Genomic DNA, 20,323 nt, shown 5'->3' on the forward strand with positions numbered 1-20,323 from the left:
AAGAGAAAGGGCTCCTGCAGAGTGTTTTTTTTTTTTTTTTTTTTTAATTTTTTTTTAAGATTGACTTTATCACCTGACATTTTAAGTACTCTTGCATTTAGAAGTAGAGTTTCTTATAGCTGTTAGGCTACTGACTTCAGGTAGGCTGGAAAATGGAAATTTAACCGAGAACTTGTACTTTATACAACAGGCCATTCTTTAAAGAATGCTTTAACCAAGCTTGTTTGTAATCAGACATGCTTGTAGTCAACATGTAGCTTCACATTGTATAACAAAGACTCAAGAACTTTGTTCTAAATAAAAGCTCCTTCTGTCCTTTGAAAGAAGAGATGTCATGCTGTTTGGTAGAGCATGGTAAAAATATTAGTGTAATGTTGGCAACTTCCTATTAATAGAAGCTGTGAGACATATTTAGGGAAGGGTCTTAAACTGTTGCTGTTGAGCAACAATAGTAATTCCCCTAAAACTGGTAGGAAGTAAACACAGGAGGAAGAGAAGATGATTGTAGATCACACAGCTGGATCTAAGTGAACTTCCATCTTCTTTCACTTCAGGAACCTAGAACTGAGGCCCCTCAACTTGCCTATTACATCTGCAGTACTCCAACCCCTTATAAATATGGAAGAGGCTTACAGAGGCTGACCTTATAGCCAATCCTAAAGTTAACATTAGAGGGTAAAAGGAGCCCAAGAAAATGTTCTTTTATAGCCACTTTCTGTAAGTGGCTAAACTTTGCATGTGAATGCACTTAACTGCAGAGCCTGGAGTTGGCATTTAGTTATTTATGCAGTGGAAGGTAAGAAAGGTTTTTAAATCTCTACCATGTTTCAAGGGAGTCAGGGCAAGCAGACTTGCTCCAGATTGTGAAGAATATATGCAATGATGTAAAGCACTCATGAACGTGAGAACCTTTGTGTAGAGATGGGAAACACTTCCCCAGAAATCTTGCTGGAGATATTTGCCCTTGGTAAAGTATACATCTGACAATATTGCAACTCTGTTGTTTTTTTCAGAGCTTTTTTTTAAGAGAATATATCCCGTTATAGTAGGATAGCTGACTTTTCATTCTCTAGTGACAACATGAAGTGTGATCCCTCTACAGTTGCTAGAAAAGAACAGCCTCAACTATCATTATGAAAAACTAAAGTAAGGAATATGATTACCCAGAGGAGACTAATTTGGCACAAGTTATACAGGATGATATTTTGAACTCTGTTCTGAGTTATGCTGAATAAGCAGAGGACTCTCTAAACCAGAAAGACTGGATCAGCTTATTAAACAGTACAGCTTCTTAGAGACAAGATTCTACCTTTATGGCAATGGAAGTTTTGCTGTGGTTTCCTCTGGGATGAAGAATTCACTGCCTGACTATGCAAACATCTGTATTTTCTATCTGGTTCAACATGTATAGTAGCAAAGCTAATGAGAAGAAATAGTCCAAGTTAAACACACTTTCTCTTGTCAACGTGTTTGACAAACTAAATTTAATCTCAATTTGTTCTAGGCTTACATGTCATCCTGGCTGCAAAAATAATCTTTTGACCAGGAAAATGAGTTTTGACAGAAACTGAAGTAATGTTATTTCAAAGGAATTAAATCAGTCTCCACTTCAATATTGCCAAACTTACTAGAGCAGTTTAGAAGATTTGTTAGAAATACAACTTTAGCTGAGACTTCTATTCTGTGTTTAAAACTTTAATTTTTTCCATGGTTCAGTTGATCAGCATAATGATCTCTATGTAGTACAGTTTATATGATGCTGTATATTTATATGATGTATGTTATAAACTTGAAGTAACATTTATAAAGGTGATATTAGTTAAATTAGTTAAAATCCTCTGAAAGAGGAAGGGATTGTTTTTTAAAAAAATAAACTTTATGTTCTTGTCTCAGAGTTTGGCATTTTTCTTACAAGTCAGCTAGTTAAACAGTTGTACCTGTTGTGTAAACTTACATCCTAAAAGCAGTAGAGAGATCATTTCACAGGCTTATTCACTCACTGTAATGGCTTTTTTCTTGTTCTGAAGAAAACCAGCAGAGCTTCTCTAAGACTAGTTTAAATTCTCAGAATTTTTCCTGAACCACCTGAGGAGTTCAGGTGGGCTCCTCAAATAGGTTCTTGAGCAACTTTGGTGGGATCTAGTACTTCATTCTCTAAAACCAGAGTACAGCTCTTCCATCATATCTGAGGATCAGTTTGTGAAGAAAAACACATTTACTTTGTAGCTAGCAGATAAAGCACAATAGCTGTGCACTCTTCTCCCTCAGAATGGTTTATATAAAGTAGAGACTGAGGGAGAGCAGGAAGGGAAGGAGAGTCACCACAGAAAAATAAGGTTTCTAGCCTGTAAGGGGAGAAACTTGTCTTGAATTGAACTCATAATACATAAATATGATTTGCTTGCATTGTGGTATGATCCCATATGTTTGCCCAGCCTCCTCCTGTGTGCTTTGAAGCCTTTCTTGTTTGCACAGCTGGGGGCCTGGAGCTGAAACATGAGTGGTGCTCTAACTTAAGCAGGAGCCTTCACTTTGCAGGTGTGATGACTCGAAGAGTAAAAGTATTGCAGTATCCCTCCAATCTGGGAACAGAGATGAGCCCTTCTAAAATTTGTTCAGAAAACCTTAAGTCTAGGTATAAAACTGTAAGATGCTAGAGAACACCTAAGCAAGGACTGGAACTAGCTAAGATGCGGGCCTTTGAGTAAGTTCACTTTAAAACTGCTTCATGGCCAAGTATGAATGAAATATAAACTTAGTTTCCTAAAATGGAATACTGAAATAAATCATCCTTCCCCTTGCCCCTGCACCCCAATGTGCTTTCTAGAAAGCTAGCTGTGAATTTGTGGTTTTTCTCCCCTAAATGGGTTCTGAGGCCGCATGGACACCTTTGGGACTCAGACCAGAGATACTGATCAAGTAGTGGGAGTGGTGCTGGCTGGCAGGCTGGTATCTATCTGCATGTTGAGAGACTGCAAACTCTAGTAGACCCATCTCTGCCAGAGTTTCTGAGGTTTTCAGACTTATTTCTGCATTTACAGAAGCCTAACATTTCAGGTCTTTGGCTAAAAGCAATATCTTTGACACCTCTGAGAACTGCTGTGCTTCTGATTCCATGGCAGGAAACTTGGCTGCAGTCCTGAACCCATGGCTGAGGCTGAAGTTGTGGGGCTTTGTAGGCTCCTTGGCATGGGGCTGTGAGTCTAGCCATGATTAAACTGGGGCTCAGCTCCAGATGAGCAAGGCAGGGCAGCTGGAACCTCCAGTGTGGCTAGTTGCACCCATTTGGAGTCTGAAAGAAGCAGAAGTCAGTAAGATTAAAACTAGGAAATGTGAAATGTTACTTTCCAACAGCAATGAGAACATCCAGAAGTTCATAGTCTCTTCTAACGTATAAAACGGTACAGCTTTCCTCGTGAAAATATTGGTACTCAGGCTGGTCTGAATGCTTAGGTGAGTGGATGAACTGTGCAATGTAAACATACATAGGTTTATCACTTTTTAAAAAAGATGTATTCTAAGAGTCTTTAAATTCAAAGGCTGTAATATTGGAATGAGGTATTGTGCATGCTGTTCCCTCCCTGGTTTTGTTAGGCAGCAGCTTGTAATACTAATCTGAAGTGAAGCTGTAAAATAGCTGAGGCACCTCTGTTGTGATCTGTGGTGGACCTCTGTCTTTTAGTTTTGTTTCTTAATAGACTTCTCCCAGTTTCTCACATTTGTGTCATTTGTGTCCCTCACTCCCTTTTTCCCCTGAAGTCTTATCAAAGCACTTTGGAACTGCAATGCCTTTGCTATTTCTTGTTGCCTCCATCAAAAAGAGCTGTGCTCTTCTGTTTGTGCCTATAATGTACCCAGATGGTGAATAGAATGAATGACCACCAAGCTCATTTTCACTTGTGGGGTCAGACCTTTCTCTGCTAAGTAACACAAGTGTTCCCAGCTGCTGTGCAGCTGCAGGGAGTCTGCTTTCCTTCACAGGCATTAAAAACCCTTTAATCAGTGTTTGTTGTTTGTCAGCAGTGGTGTTGAGGTGTGGAGAAAAAGAACAGATATGCTTTGTTGGCAAAGTTAACTTTATTCTGACCTCTTATCTTTCCTTTTTCTTTTCAAGTCTGAAGACAAAAAAAGTAGTTTGGGAAGTGGGTACTACAAGCACCTGTGTAAATGTATTTACTATCCGAGAGGGCTTATGTTATTGTACAGATACAGAGTTTGACATGAAGGGATGCTCTGAGCACTGCATTAGACTGGATGCTCTCTAGGACAGAGACACTTGAACTGATTGGTATAGGAGCTGTGCAGGGTGCCTTAATATACCTTCTACTATAACACAAATTCTGCTGTAATACAAATAGTCTCTAATACTTGTGTTAAACTCATTTTAGTATTTGGTCTGTTTAACAGATACTGTTTGAGATTTGGTCAATTTTAACGTTTCCCTGAAAAACTGGTTCTGGCATCTTCGACAGTTTTTGTGGATTTTTTTTAATAGTTCTGCTTTTAACAGTTCTCCCTTAGAGAGTAAAGAAGAGGAGAAAAGGACTGATAAGCGAGCGTCGCTTTAGATCGCCGCTTTAGATGCAATCTGCTCTGAAGAAAGTGAGAGTAGAGGTATCAAGAAGAGACTTCAAGATATCTCAGAGCTAAGAAAATGATTTCTCCTTTCCAGATGAAGCTTGGAAACTTGCTGCTGCTACCTACATGCTGGCAGGATTACTTTTCCCCCGAGTCCAGAACTGTCATATAGTTATTAGCTTGTACAGCACCAAGCACTTCTCTTTTTATTTTGTTGTTAGCGCAGTCTGTGTGTGAGTCTTGAGGCTTTAAGGATTTCAAGCTTCAAGGATCATCATTATAAGGCTTTCTGTGTTGGAGACAAAGTATTTTCTCATGCTTCTCTTCCACCTAGTTATTAAAGGGACAAGGGAATCGTATTACTGCCTTGGCATGAAGGTTGGTAGCCAGGCTTCAGGGCACCATGTGCACATCACTTACAGCTGTCTGCCTGGGCCAGCAGTGACTCCTGCAACCACTGAGGTACTATTCAGAACAGGATTATGCTTCTGCTTGGAAAAGGAGTGCCCGGTTGTTAGAGATTGAAATGAAGAACTGGGAACACGTAACTCTTGAATTGTAGTCCTGGCTGTTACAAGGATGGATTCAGTTGCGCTTATCCCTCTCTGACTTGTTTCTTTCCCCAGATGAGCAGGATTACAGTTGAGCATTCATTTAGTGCATTTACTCTTTACATTGTTGAGGCTACTAGCAAAGGAGAACCGTTGTTGCACTCCTGGAGAGGCAAACTGCTAGCAAGAGAACTTTCTGTGCTGGGCAGGAGTGTGTAGATGCTTAAGATGGCTAGTGTGTTAAATACCTGAGGATGGTCTGTGTTGATGATTGCTTCTGTAGTGTGAACATTTATCAGCTAGAAAATGGATAAAGAATGACCGTTTTATTATCTAAAGCTGTCAGAGCTGCCAAGCAAAGATGAGAACTCTGGACCTTGGTGGAGCGTATATCCTGTAAAGAATATTCAGTAATATCTCCAGGAGATCCAGTCTTTCTGGCAGAGCTGTCTGGTCACATGAAAAGAACCTTGATTAGACAGACATGATCCTGGATTCTTCTGGAAATTAATGCACACTTTTACAATTAGAGTTGAACAAAACAAGCACCATCTTGTGCATCATCTGCCGTTGGCAAGGCAGATGTGGCATCTTCAGTGCCTGGAAAACACCTGACATGCTGTGTGGGCTCACTGCTGTAATCCAAACTACAAATACTAAAAAGGCTTTGATTTTTTTTTTCTTATAAAGTGGTTCTTGGCTTAATTTGGGTAGGCAACAACTTCACAGACTGCATTGGGGCACTCTGCATGTTTCCTCAGGCCCTCATAATTAATCAATGTCAAGCTGTTCCTCCCTATCCCTCTGTGAGGAGGCACCTAAAGGAAGCTGCTCCATTCGTTTTAGCTCTTTCATATCAGCTGCCTGAGAGAGGCTTTCTGTTCTTCATGTATTCTCTTTCTATGAGGAGGGGCTTTCTTGCCCCTTAAGGTCCTCCATTTCTACACAGTATTTTGGTGTAGGCCACAGAAGGCTAGGGTGAGTTTGCATGATTCAAGCTAAGTTATCAATAAGTTCATAGTATGGTCTGATGCTGGAAACCAATATTCTAGCTTTTTAGGTGGTCTTCTGGATGTATCTGGTAGGTAGAACTGAGCTTCTAACAGAAGGAATTTGCAAAAACAATTTCATGCTGGTAGCTCAAGCCCTTAAAGTTTTGATAAATAGTAAATGCAACCATTCCTTCTAAAAGGAAACATTTACCTGAATGTTTAATCTATAGGTACAATAGCCTTTATTATCAGGCAGTTCTGCTTTTAAAGAGAGTTTGTATAGACAGTTGAAAAGCCTTACGAGTCTTTCGGGTCTTCTCTGATATCACATATTGGGAAGAGTCTTCAGCATCTTCCAGCTGTTCCTTCTTAGTATATATTTACAGTCACTGGTGAGCTTTGCACCTTGGATGCTAAAAAAGGCATTACTGTATCTAGAGCAATTGCAAGCAAACTTGTGATTGCCTGATCCTTGACAAGAGCTGGGCAAAAATCAGGTCCAACTTTACAGTGTTTTTACAATCCTATCCAGGTCTCTGTAAAACATATAAAATTGCCTTCAGGTTTAAATTTTCCAATTTCCCATTTCAAACAGGTGTTGCCAGATTATAGTGAGTGTAGCAGAAAAGGAACAAAAACATTAAAAAACCACCTCTCTGTGCTGTTGCAAATTTTGGCAAGTTTCTGACAGATGAGATTTAGGAAAAAAAAAAGTTTTGCCCCACCCAAACTAAAACAAGTGCAAACTTTGCTTACTTTTCCCAGTTTTCATGGGTTTTTAGTCCTCAAAAGATCCAGTAGTACCAAGTTAATATGTTTTTATATGAAAATACTGAACTTCCCAATTGTTTTTCATCTCACTTAATTGAGGAGGAAAAGGGGATGAAGACTTTTCTTTATGTCAAATAACAAATTTCAGGGATGCATGTTTTTGGAGTGGTTAAAAACTAACCCAAACTAGGCTTCAGGCAATGTTTTTTCAACAGCTTTAACCTCAAAGCATAGAACAGACAGCTTTGTAGGCAACCGTAACACCAAGGTGATTATGGCTGTGACTCACACTTCCCTGTAAGGCATCCAGCTATCAACACACTTGGAGAGCTGTGGCTTTTTGCATGCAAACAGTGTCAGTCAGTGCCCACTTGCCAGCTAGCTCCGAACTGCTGAGCTCATAAGTGCTCTGGCAGCAAGCTGGGATGTTGGTGTGTTAGAGAGGAACTCTGATTCCCTCAGGCTCAAGAGGGGCTTAAGAGACAGGAGCTTGGGAAGGGGAAGTGTAAGATGGTTTAACTTCCCTCCTTTTCCTTGCTTAATCCTCATGGGTCTCATTTCAAGAGTTCCCTGAAATCTTCCATTGAACAGGTGATTAGATTTGAGTAGTAATTAAAGACCTATCTAACCACTAAGCAAGGTAGAATGGGGATTGAGTGCAAAAGTGAAAGGGGCTGCTGCTATAATGTCCTACTGAAGCTCTAATCCGTTGGTTATGTTGGAGGGATTAGTAGTCAGGGTTCCTGGAAAAAGAGTATGTACTTAGAGATCCAGGTATCCTTGTGGGCAGCTCAGAGTACAACTGACTGTTTAACAGTAAGCCATCATGAGATGTTGGCATTTGCAGGGAACAAGCTGACAGAAAAAGGAGACTATCAAAACTGAGTGACTCACTTGTGCAGTGTTGGTTGCCCCATCTCCAAAAGCTAAGGCAGAAGCCTTGCTGACTTCAGGGAATGGAAACGGCAGTGAGAGTGGCGTAGAGGATATCTTCTGAGGGAAGAATGGAAAGATTGGGATTGTTTGCTCTGAGAGACTGATAAAGGACAGGGTATGTGTATACAAAATAATGAGCCACATCTGAATTGAATATGGAGGAAGAGGAGACATTCAAAGATGGCAGATTCAAAACTTACGGAAGAAAATAGTTTTTCACATAGTGTTGGACTGTGGGATGTTTAGAATGCAACTCTCAGCTCAGCAGGATGCCATCAGGAGGGAACAAAATGCGACTTTGGAAGGGTGCAGGTATGCTGAAGCAAGTGGTAGCCACAGATGATATAGGGAATGCTTTAAAAACAAGCATCTGGGAATACAAAGCTGCATCTGTACTTCAACTACCAGGCCAGTCTTGATAGGTTGTTTGGGTTCCTCCAGCCTCAATGATAAGTTTCTTGCACCACTGACTAAAGTGCCTGGTACTGGATACTGTTTGTGGCAGAGCACTGGGCAAGCTAGGTTGATGTGACTCAATATTGCCCTTCCCAAATGAGTTGTGTTTGGCTTCGCACATCTTGTGTTTTCAAAGGTGAAGCAGAGTGAGTAATGTTTCCGTTCCATTAAAGAAAATGGAATGGCAAAGACACTTAATTTTTTTTAAAGACATACATGTTTCATTTGAAGTTCCCTTCAGGCAAAGGCATTTTTGGTAGTCAGCTTAAACAATGTAACAGACCATATTGTTATTGTCATAAAAGCAAAATACACTGTGCTTTGCTTTGAGAAACCAAATGAAACTAGTGGTTTTTTTTTTGTCTTCCCTCCCTCCCTTTTTCACTTTCTTCAGTTTTTAATAAGTGACCGTGATAGAGACCCTCAGTGCAACCTGCACTGCTCCAGGTCCCAGTCCAAGCCTCTCTGTGCCTCCGATGGCAGAACATACGAGTCGATGTGTGACTACCAGAGAGCTAAGTGCCGGGAATCAAATCTGAGCGTGACACATCGTGGCCGGTGCAAAGGTACGTGGATTTCAAATGCTTTGGTGGGGAGGAGTGGGAGTGCTACATAGTAACAGACTGGATTCGCAGACCCTTGAGTTTAGTGCCATGCTCTGTGAATAATCCAGTTAAAATTGTTCATTTATATGAGAATGGGATCTGAGTCTGGGATTTAGAAGGCAGGAGTAAGAACTGACTGAATTACAATGGAAAAAGACCAAAGAGGCGGAATCCCTGAAAATGGGCTGAAATTTGTCTATGGATCAAAAGGAGTTGGCTGCATGGAAATGCAAAATCAAATCCTGAAAGAAGACATCTTTCTTGTTACCTTCTCCAGCGTCTAACTTGGAGATACCTGTGAACGGTAGGAATGTGGAGAAGGGAAGAAAGTGTGTGCATACAAGATATATACCCCGGGAAAGGACTAGAAAGCCTTTTTATGCTGAGCTAATTAAGAAGACAGAATGCTTGCAAGTCTTTATATGGCTTCTCTTTTTTTCTTTTCTTTTTTCGCCTGTCCACTGTTGCGGCTGCACTTAGAAATAAGAATACTGTTTCCTTTTCATCTCAGCTTTTCTTCAACATAGGCTGAAGATGAAGTTGCAACTCTTCTTAGGAATGTTCGTTTTTTGTCACAGAAATGATTTGCTTCTGCAATGAAGTGAAAAATCAAGTTGAGTGCATTTCCTGAGAGCACGGTTGGCTCAGAGGGCAGATGGCGCAGATGTTCTTGGCAATTGGTTAAAGTGACAGGAGAAACTTGTTAAAATCCCTATGGAAGGATAAATAGACATATGTTTAAACTTGACTACTTTTTTTAAAAAAGGTTTTTACTGTTGTAAAAATACATTTTTAAATCTTTGTCAGAATTGCTTGGTCTAAAACAGAGATTCCATTTGAATGTAGAAAAAAGCTTTATAGTTTAGGTGAAATATAAGCATGACCTCAAATATTGCCATCTTTTAAATGGTTCCTCATTGGAAGGAAGCTTACTTGTATGATTTTTCTCACCACTGCTGGATGGCAACTTTTCCCATATAGCATAGGAAAGGGCCTTTGAATTATGCTGCTTTCTGAATACTGGAAGCCCAGAATCTTGCTCCCAGGAACCGCAGGGTTAGTGTGTCTGTTCATATAACTGAAACACTTCTGAGTATCACTGTAAGTACCACTACTGTAGGGTGGGAGTTCTGTCTTTGCTATCATCACTTCAGCACAGTGGCTTAGCTAAGAAACACCATGACTGATATTGGCACAGGAACTGGCACTCTTCAGTCACTTAAAACATGAGTCCTACACAAGAGTCTGCTTCTGGAAGTAGAGATGATGTTGATTGTGAAGGTGCACAGGCTCTTGTTGATTGCAAAGTCTCAAAGAAGTAACTAACCTTTTTCTTAAACACAGGTGAAATGTATTTTTCCTTTCAACTTTCTCAATTACAGCTGAAATATTTAGCTGAAACCACTCACATTCTGCTTTCCCTTTTCCCTTTACTCTGTGTTACTGTACAGCACCTAATAACCTGGGAGTGTTTGACAGCTGCAAGTCCTACTCTTAACCCACTGTCTAACGCTCCAAATAATTCCTGCATCTGAGTAATGCATCGACTTTTAACCTCCACATTCAAATTTAACTTTGCTAGTAACTTCCATGTGTGCTGCTATGGAAAAGTACTTTGTTTTTGCAGTTGCATTAGAAATATGGCCTCTAGTGCATAAAGATCACTGCTTTTGGCAAATACAGACAGCTGCAGGACAGGTGTGTATGACTACAGGTAGTCGGCCAGATTTATCTGTGTCTTATACACTCAGAAAGCAAGGTATCACCAGCAGTTTTCAAGCACCTTATACCAAGGCAGTAGGGCACCTGGTTCACGCGGAGCAGCCTTCATTCTTTCTGCATGACAAAGGCATTCTGCAGGGGATGTCCCATAGAGCTGGAGGGGATCCTGTGGGCCATCGAGCACTGTCAGCAATAATTGTGATAGACACGCTACCCATTAACTTCTGTAAAATAAGCAATTCTGGCTTGTGTTCTTCTCTCTGAGGAACAAAAAAAGCTGGGTAATTAAAATAAGGAGAAGAAGATGCATATTGTGGGCACCAAGGCATAGTTCTGTACCCCAGGCTACCACAGTTTTTCAATTTCATTTATTGATAACTCAGAATTGTATCAAGACAAGCAGGATGGTTTCCATAGTGACAACAGAACCTTTTGATTCAGTTTAGCTCTCTGCTCTCTTTCATGAAGTTAAGGACCTTTAAAAATGAAATCTTGCCAGCCTCTTGGGAACTATAACTCTTACTTAGCTCTTGCTCCTTGCTAGCTTCCTTTGGTACTTTTCAATGAAATTGTTCCAGCACTAAGTTATTTATCTCCCTTCTAAACCTTCCCCCTCCACCCCTCAAAGGGTTAAAAGTCAGGAGTAGCTTAAAACAATCAAACTTAGGGCATCCGTGACAAATGGAGCCTCACTGATGAGATTTCAGAGAATAGTTCCAGATGGCATAGCTGTGCAAAAAATACACACCCAAGCACTCAAACCTGGATCTTTTGTCAGTAGATATGATCTTATGTTAAATAACAGAATTCTGCCTCAGAACTTTGCAGTTATGAAGGACAAATACTTGTTAAACGAAACTTGGCAAACTCATGATTATGCAGTGGTTGTAAGAGTGTATTGGATGTCTATGGATTAAAACACACTTAAATTCTGTGTTAACTGTTGGGTTTCTAGAAACATGCTTGGCCTTTAAAAAAGGAGGGGGGAGAGATGGGAGGTGTTTTGAAGGTTGCCCAAACAGATTTATAATAAATAGGTTTGGAACTTGGTTACAAAATTTGTTCTTAGATCGCAAGTCACATATGTAGAATGAACCTATCTGTAAGTTACTGCTGGAAATTGTAACAGGAGTCTTCAGCCCATGCTTCTGAGACACCTGATGGGCACAAGATTTGGCTGATGTACTGGGAGAGAAAGTCATATTCTGACTAATGATGGGTTTGTTGGAAGGTAATCTTTCTCCTCTATCTTCTGTTCTTGTTGGGAGACAAGATACTGAAATCACTTTCTCAGTCTGCTTGCTAGATCCATGTGTTTTCTCTTTAAACTTTTCCTGTTGCTAGTCAAGGGAAAGGAAAATGGGTCCCTCATTGGCAGCATACTGGGCAATAAAATCTGAAATGAAGCCCTCAATTACCTTGCAAGTTTAGGTGTGCTTTTAGATATGCTCCAAGTTGGTTAGAGCTCTGTAATAGTAATGGTGTCTCGGTATCAAAGAGGGAGCAAAGCGTGTCATGAAAAGAAGAAAGTTGGAGATCACTGGTGTGGGACTTCTCAGAAGTGAAGTGGAAAACAAAGGGGAGAGTGGAGAATGATTGATAGACCCTGTGGGACAGACGGGCACGTTTTTGTAGTTTGCTCAGCTTATATTTTTGCCTGTTTTATGCAAAGGCCGCAGATCATTGGCTAGAGCATGCGGATATGAATCCACTGACTTCAGTGTGGCCAGACTGCTTCAGACCTGATTGGGATCTGGCCTGTATGTGAGACAGTTACCTAATGTAACTATAAATAGTTCAAAAGCTGTTTGGATCAATTTTTGCCCTTTGAGCTTTTGGTAAAAACAAAGTAGAATTAAAACTAAATAGCTAGATTTTTGTGGTTACGTAATATAAGCTTGCTGCTGGCATTATGTAGCTGCCTGGAGATATTTTGCTTGTATTAGGATAATTTGTATCTTTACACCAGGATATTGTGTGGTGTCAAACTGCCACTACCTGGCAAAGAGAGTATGCTGAAATTCCTAGAGCCTATTCTTAGGTGCACTATATATATTATGGGGGACATGGTGGTCTCATTTGAATAAACTTGGTGGCTGTTCTTGGAAAAGATTAATCATGCTGATTTCATTGCAAAATCCAAAATTATGTATACTAGAATTTTGCAGATTAGGTCCCATACATTGAGAACACAACTCAATCTCCTAGTTGCCAGAAACCAACTTTAGAACAACACATTTTCTTTAAAAGGCAGTTTTCTGAGCAACAGTAACTTTGTCCTAAGTTTCAAGGTGTTTAAAGTCAAATTATTAACTAATGGAACTTTAGAAAAGTCATGTGTTTTTTTTTCACTTTGTGCAAGAGGAGAAGGTCTTACCTAGAGTCAGTCTGGACAATGAAATTGTAATGCATTAATGCCATTCTGTTTTTGTTTGCTAGTTCAGTAAACATTTTTAAGAAAAGGGAAGGAAAAGTGTTGAAACACTTGGTGAAATAGTCAAAACGCAGAATAAGGTATGTGATTCTACCTCTTCACCTCTTTTGTGAAGTTTATAATGCATCTTAAACTTGAGGTGAGCTATTTGGCAGCTACTTTTTAATCCTTGGCACTTATGTCATATTTTACATTTTCTAATTAACAAAGCAAAAATAGTAAGGTGAAGTCATCTCACTGAAATCACATGTTGATGCAAACACTATAAAAATACCAGTCTGTGGAGTGGGGAGGAGAAGGAATTTGACAGTTCTTTTAAAAACAAACTGGTAAATGTTGATATTAAAGGCACTGTTTTTACTGGAGCTGATTTGAGCTGATTTGTGAAACTACAGACAAAAAAGATAACAGTATGCATACACCCCTCCTGCCAGTGCGGTATAGATGGCTGTTCCAAGTCAAGACTGCAAAAGGACTGACATGACCTTTGTAGATGAATGATGGAGGATGGGGGAAATAATTAGTGCTGAGTGTTCAGGAATAGGAAAAAAAAAAAGGATTTCTTCTCTATACTTCAGCAGCAATTTCTGAAATGGTACTGCTTAAGCCAGGGGTTGAAATGAGAGAGAAGATGTTGTAAGAAAAATGAGCTCTTAAACTTTGTAGGATAGTGATAGTACACTACAGTATAGTCTACTGAGTGCTAGTAGTTAGCTTGGTCCATAGAGGGCAATTAAAATTACCAGAAGGATCACTGTCACCTTAGCAATACAATGTTTATATTGTCTTCTCCTTCTGCTGAGACCTTGATTTATGTGCATATTTGCATGCTCATTAGACAAATTGGACAAAGATCTGAGTTAGACTCCCTTCTGGCTGGACTCCAAACATCTCTGTGCTGCAGGTGATACTACAAAATGTTAGTTCCTAGCAACTGTGTAGTGAAGCATCCAGCCTCAGTCACGTACATGCTGCTGCGTATGAATGTTGTGAGTGTGCTAGCACTGAAGCAGGCCCTCTGCGGAAATGCTTTGTACTTCTGCTTTATATTCAGCAGAGAGGAGAAAATACTGCATTTGAATAATGCAGTTTTAACTAGACATCCTTGTCTGCAGTCCTGTGACCTGAAGACTAGAAACCACGTGTGAATCTGCTTTGATTGTCACATGAGAGACTTGCCACTGTTTTCTTCCTCTCCCTTTATACTTGCAGATCTGTATGATCTAAGCAGGTTTTTGCCTCTTAGTTTTCTCCTGTGAAGTAGAACTTGAAAGCCAGTGTTTTAGTCAGACAGCTATAAAACAGAAGCTGCAGCCACACTGTCTGGTTTTGTAGTAATGTCCCATCTCATGCCAAGCAAGCTTAAACTCTTAAGCTTGAACAGATCTGCGGGTGATAGTTAGGTATTCCAGTTAGCAATATTGCTAGTGCTGCTTTTTCATAACAAAGAACTAGGATGTGTTTAAATGGACAGTGCTGCTAGCAGAACTATCATTAGTAGCTATGTGCAAACAAGTCTGATAATATGGTCACTTACACAAGTAAAAAAAAAAAAAAAAAAAATCCGTCATATAGGTTATATCAAGGCTAGCTTAATCAGAAGAAAAAATAACACTTCTTTAAATTTAGTGCAAGTTTAATTCATGAAAGTCTTTTTGCTCTATGAGTAACAATCTCTCTACTGAGCCCATGGTAGGCCCATCTGAGATCAAAGCCCCGTATGCTAAACATGTACCCCACAAACAACTTAGAGTCTAAATATGAGAGTAACATAGGATCAGAAGGGGCATAAGGCCATGGAGAGGTTAGATAAATGACTCAGTCACACTGAAGTGGGTCAATGGCAGAATCGGTATAGGCACTCTGGCTTTATAACCCAGTTCCAAAGTGATCCACATCTGTGCTGAGTGTTGCTGTTAATAATCACTTTTTTTTCATACAGAAAAGGGATTGATTTACATAATTTCAGAAGACTTGTGAATTACTGCTTAGAGAGTACATTAATATGGTGTATTTAAAATGAATCCATGTAGTCAGTGTTAGCATACCTGAAACTTGGTCTTTTAAGTCATCAGTTGCATAAATAAAAGTACTTGGCTTGAAAGCTTGAATTGAGTATCTTTACCAAAACTGACTGTTTACAGCATTGTTGTTTGTTTCTGCATCTAGTTATGCATAGATGGAAATCAGTTCTCATGCTATGCAGTGCAAATTCAGTTGATCTGAGAATCCAGGTCAACTTTCTAATTCAGTGCTAATATTAATGATTCTGTTGTTGAAGTTCAAGTGATATATGAAGCAGAATATGAGATCTTCAGCAATCCAGTTGAGAACTGTTTGATAACCAATGTGATGGAGCACCTGGCGGAACGGGTATTCAACCTTAATTATTCTTTATGGTGCTGCTGAAGGATCTGATGATCAGATTTTACAGTTTCTACACTGGAAATCTTCCACAGTCAATGGAGTGGGTTCATGGGAAAAGGAGGAGGGTTGTTAGTTTAGGTGTCAGAATCCTATAGAAACAGATGCTTCTTGTTTTTTTCTACTTTTTCCAGACTGAACAGCAATACTCTCAGGCACTGTGTTTTTAAATGTAAACACTGAGTGTATGCTGTATCTTCGTAGAACAGAACTCTCCTTTTGACCCATAGGTAATCAGCGTAAGGCTTATCTGGGTCTATGCTCTGTAACAATGAGCTGGACCTGGAAGGGATTTAAGGTCAGGTTAGGTGCTAGCATCATCTGAAATGGATGCAGAGCTGAGATCTTAACTCCTTCAAGGTCTGCTCGCAGAGCTAATATTTTTCCTTGTCAGCAAAGTGAGTAACTGATATAAGGAAGTGTAATGTATGCCTGGCCCTATCCATCGGGGCTAGATGTGGGAGCTGGGTTTCAGGAAAGATGACTCTCAGACAGTGTCACATGTACCCTGTCTGAACATGTGAGGGTGGAAGTTTGGGGGGATGACTCTTTATTTTAGCATCTTACTGGGAGACTTCTTCAGGGAAGAAGTTTTTCTGAGGGACCTCTGCTTCCATATTGCTCACTTCTGGGCCTGAATTAGCAGGCTGATGCTCAGCCATTGGGTTTCAGACCATTAATACCTAGCGCTAACGTAACTCCCTCCAGGAAGACCTCTCACTGTTTGAAGATTGTGCTCCTACACTTGCTGGAAGAATCCTCCAGAGTCTTTGGATGACCTGGGAAATTAACCAACTCTTCATTGAACTAGCTCATAGCTTGATTGCCTAGGTTCACATTTGTTTTGGGGATTGTCAGTGCTAACTCACAGCTGCCTTCTTAATGTGCAGGTAATGGTCCTTGATACTTTGCATTTGCTGTTGGGTTTTTTTTCCCCCAGCTGCACAGTGTAGCTGGCAGCTTTTGAAGAGGCCAAATGCTATTTGCAATCTGAGCATCTCTTTTCACAGATGCTTCTCTTTTCGTAGATGCTGGCCAAAGCAAGTGTCGATTAGAGAGAGCTCAAGCACTGGAACAGGCAAAGAAGCCTCAGGAAGCAGTCTTCATCCCAGAATGCAATGAAGATGGATCATTCACACAGGTAAAATGTCTGTTGGCCTCTATCAGCCAGGTTCTCAGTGACTGCAAGAGATTTGCTATTAAGGGGTAAGCCAAGTGAGGATAGCAGTGCAGGTGCACACTCAGGTTCTCTTACTGAGATGAAGGTGTTAGAAGCCAAGGACTCTTTAATCAAGTGGAAATTTTGATTCAGTCATAATATGTACCTTAAGAGAGACATGCGTGTATATTGGCATCCACCTCCAGTATAGCATAGAAAGTGTCATCTTTGCTAGAAGTTGCAGAGGAGGCCAAAGTATTCTCTGGAGATGAGCTGCAAACAGAATTGTAGCTCTCACAGAACAGACTAGCTTCTACTGTTGCTACCTGTGCTGCTTCTGTCTTAGCAAAAGAGAGCTTCTCTCTAGAGCTGTTTTTTGAGCCTCTTACCTCTGCACAGCCCTTGTTTGTGACAGACTCTTGCTTCCTGCGCTATTTCCTGTTATACTTTGGGAACCTGAAATAGAAGTGATGAGACTGGTCATGAGATTTTGTTTGGATTTTTATAGTATTCGCTTGCTAGAACTAAATAATATGCTGGGATTGTAGACTGTTTCATGATGATGCTTCTCCTGAGAATCAGTTACTTCAGGCAGGGATAGCAGAGGAGGCATATATGCCTCTCATGGTTTGTTGGCCTTTAAGATTTTTGAAAAATTAAGAGTCTGTCATGGCCACTGAGTAGCCTTTATGAATGGTTGAGTTGGGAGCAGTCCTACAGACTTCCAAAGAAGTTTAAGCAGTGGCAAAAGGAAAGCAATCATGAAGGAGATTTGGGGAGAAGAGTAGTTTGTCAAGATAGGGTAGAAATGAATGTTGATATTTGGCTGTTTTACTACAAACATACTGAGTGGTGTCAAGTGGCACATGTGCAGTTGCCTAGCAGGTAAGAGAGGTATGTTGTCTGATCAATTGGCATAAGTCTTGAAAGCCAGAACCTGGCATCTCCTGTAACCTCTGATTTGTTAACTTGGGTAAATCATGTAACCTCTTGGCTTTAGCTTCCATAGGTTTCCATATATCTAACACTGTTCTAGAGATCTTGTGCCTCAAAGAAATTTGTGGGTTTGTTAGTTGTTTGCAAATCCTTTGGAAGGTTTTTAAGAAAATTCAAAATATAATCAATATTGCTTCAAAAAATTGAGAAACTTTTGGACTTGTTCAAATACTTTGTGATGCCTGGGGGAAGAGGAAAGGAAAAATTTTTTTGTGATAACCCACCAAAAATGTTGATTCCCCTCAGATTTACACTCCCATTATCATGTGGTGTGTAGGAGTGTTTTGTTTTTGTTTTTTATACTGAGGTGGGAAAATTTTTATTTGTCCTGCCAACTTATTTGCATACTTCTTTGGAACTTATTTGCGTACTTCTTTGGAACAGCATCCTATCTGTGTACAGTGTGGACCATCTTGCCATTTTGGAAAGGTGGGGGGTAAGAGAGAAGGTACCTGTTCTGTATTGAGCTTTATAGTTCAAGAAGAAAAGGAGAAGGAAATCTGATGCTTCAGTATGTCTCTTGTCAGCAGTCCATCACATATCAGAGGATAAAGTAGAGGGTGCAAGTGAAATTTTTATACTAATAGCTGGAATGAGAATGCAGCTGATAAAACTGTCTGAAAGAAAGCTTTATTTGGTAGGTTGATACTAGTGTCTGGATTGTTGAGCAGTTGATGGGCTGCTTTTCTGCACATTCCCTGGCTTGATATGGGTTACCAGTGTTTTCAGTGAAGGAGCAGCATGAAAGTGCTTACAAAACTTGTGTGTTCTGAGCTGGAAGCCAAGCGATATTTCGTTTAGTCCTTTTAAAAACAGATCTATGAACACTAAAATGCTTTTGTTTTACCTGGCATAAGGAAAGAAGCCTCTGATTCCTTTGTAGCTGGTATTAACTGAAGTTCATATCATTCCTTGAATAATAGTGTATTGTGTTCCACATTCCTCAGGAAACAGTTTCATCGTTTGTATTGCAGCGTTTAAGGTCACTGTCCCCACGTAAGATGTGAATGGAAAACAGTGGCTGAGGAAGATAACAGGTTTCTGCCTGTGTTTGAGACAAGTGTTTCTTTCAGCTTCTGTTCCAAATTAATTTAACTTTAATTAAAAAGGATGATTAAAAAGCAGAGTGTTGGTGAACAGTCTAAACTAGTTTTGTTTCCAGCAACTCTGATCTGGTCTAGTGGGGGTCATTTGGATGCTGCATCTCCTGTCCAGAGAATTTGTTGGAGCTTGAAGAAAAACTTATTTACTGTGAGGGTGACTGAACAGGTTACTCAGAGAGGTTATGAGTCTTCTTCCTTGGATATATTCAAAAGCTGTCTGGACACAATCCTGGACAACGTATTCTAGGTGATCCTGCTTGAGCAGGGGATTGGATTAGATGATCTCCAGAGGTCCCTTCCAGCCTCAACTGTTCTGTTAATTGGCACCTCCAGGTTCTCTTCTGCAGCGAAGCCACCTAGACCAGTTTTATGAAATGCCTGAGGCCCTGCTGAAGACAGCTCTATACTGTTACCATTTTGTTCTGGTTCAATACCTGAAGATTAGCTCCATGCAGACTCTAAAATCTCAGTTGGGAAGTCCAGAACAGAGCAACACCTCTGGACAAAGTTTCTAGGGGGACTACCCACCGTGCTCTTCAACCTTGAGTCCCCATCTCAGCAAAAATCTAAGCAGACTCACCCATTTTAGAATATACCCTGTACTCAGAGTTGGCTAGAGGATGTTTTTTCAACAACTCATTGCTTCCTCTCCACCCCCATGCAGATTTATAGAAACATTCTGAGCAAATTTTATTTTGGCAAAGTCTTTTGGGTAAAAGAAAAATTCTGATCAGAGGAGAAAGAGAAAGATGTATGCAAAACACAGCGTATCAAATATCTAAATTGTTACAGCACTAACTTAGAATGTGGATGACTTACCTTGAGCTGAGCTGGGTCTAAAGCTAAGCCTCTGTTGTAGACATGTACACAGTGGGTTAAAGGGCCCAAATCATCTTCCTTGGCATCAGACTTCAAAAGGTCTGGGGTTTTGTCTCATAGTTGTTGGAAATTCTTGAATTTTGTTCATGGAAAAAGCATGAACAATGCCATTTTAGAAAACGGCATTTGGTAGTTTAACAGTCTCTTCACAGAATCCAGTTGATCTTGACTGGATTGAACTGTTGATTTTGTTTTGTCATCATCCTCTCAACTGCAATCACAGGTACATAAGCACTAAGTGAGGCTGTTTCTCTAAGATATTCAAGTCTGTTCTTACCACCTCTTGGAATTGCATGCAGTACAAAACTGCATGAGTTTGTGGGTTGAATCTGTCACAGACTGGAGGGGACTGATGGCTTGTGAACACAACAAAGCCACTCTGCTGTTCAGTGACATGTACTGCACTGGGGATGGCAAATGAGGAGAGACCACAGTTGCCTTATTTTCTCCTGCTTCTCTGCAGTAAAACCAACTCTGAGACCAGACAGATGTGTTGACAATGGTAAAAGGGAGGACAGCCTGAGAACAAAGACCTTAGTTTGGTTTGTAATTAAACTCTGCATTAGAGATATCGTGTATGTCTTGAGCACTCATACAATCTCTCTTTTCATAGTCCACAAATCTAGAACAAAAAAAGTGTTGCCACTGACTCTGTTACTTGGTTGCCAGTTTTCCAAGGCGGGGCTAGTCAGAATGGGTTTTGTGTACTGCATCCAG

The 20,323-nt window shown here is 40.2% G+C and overlaps 1 protein-coding gene across 1 annotated transcript in view; it reads left to right on the forward strand.

The window, feature by feature from the left end:
- SMOC1 (SPARC related modular calcium binding 1) overlaps positions 1 to 20,323 on the forward strand; it is a 132,343-nt gene that overhangs the window by 32,320 nt on the left and 79,700 nt on the right. The window contains exons 2-3 of the mRNA XM_062576247.1: positions 8,679 to 8,850; positions 16,498 to 16,610. Of these exons, the coding sequence (XP_062432231.1) occupies positions 8,679 to 8,850; positions 16,498 to 16,610 (285 nt within the window). The remainder of the gene's footprint in view (positions 1 to 8,678; positions 8,851 to 16,497; positions 16,611 to 20,323) is intronic.

The sequence above is a fragment of the Rhea pennata genome, chromosome 5 (genome assembly GCF_028389875.1).
Source record: "Rhea pennata isolate bPtePen1 chromosome 5, bPtePen1.pri, whole genome shotgun sequence".
Classification (NCBI taxonomy): domain Eukaryota; kingdom Metazoa; phylum Chordata; class Aves; order Rheiformes; family Rheidae; genus Rhea; species Rhea pennata.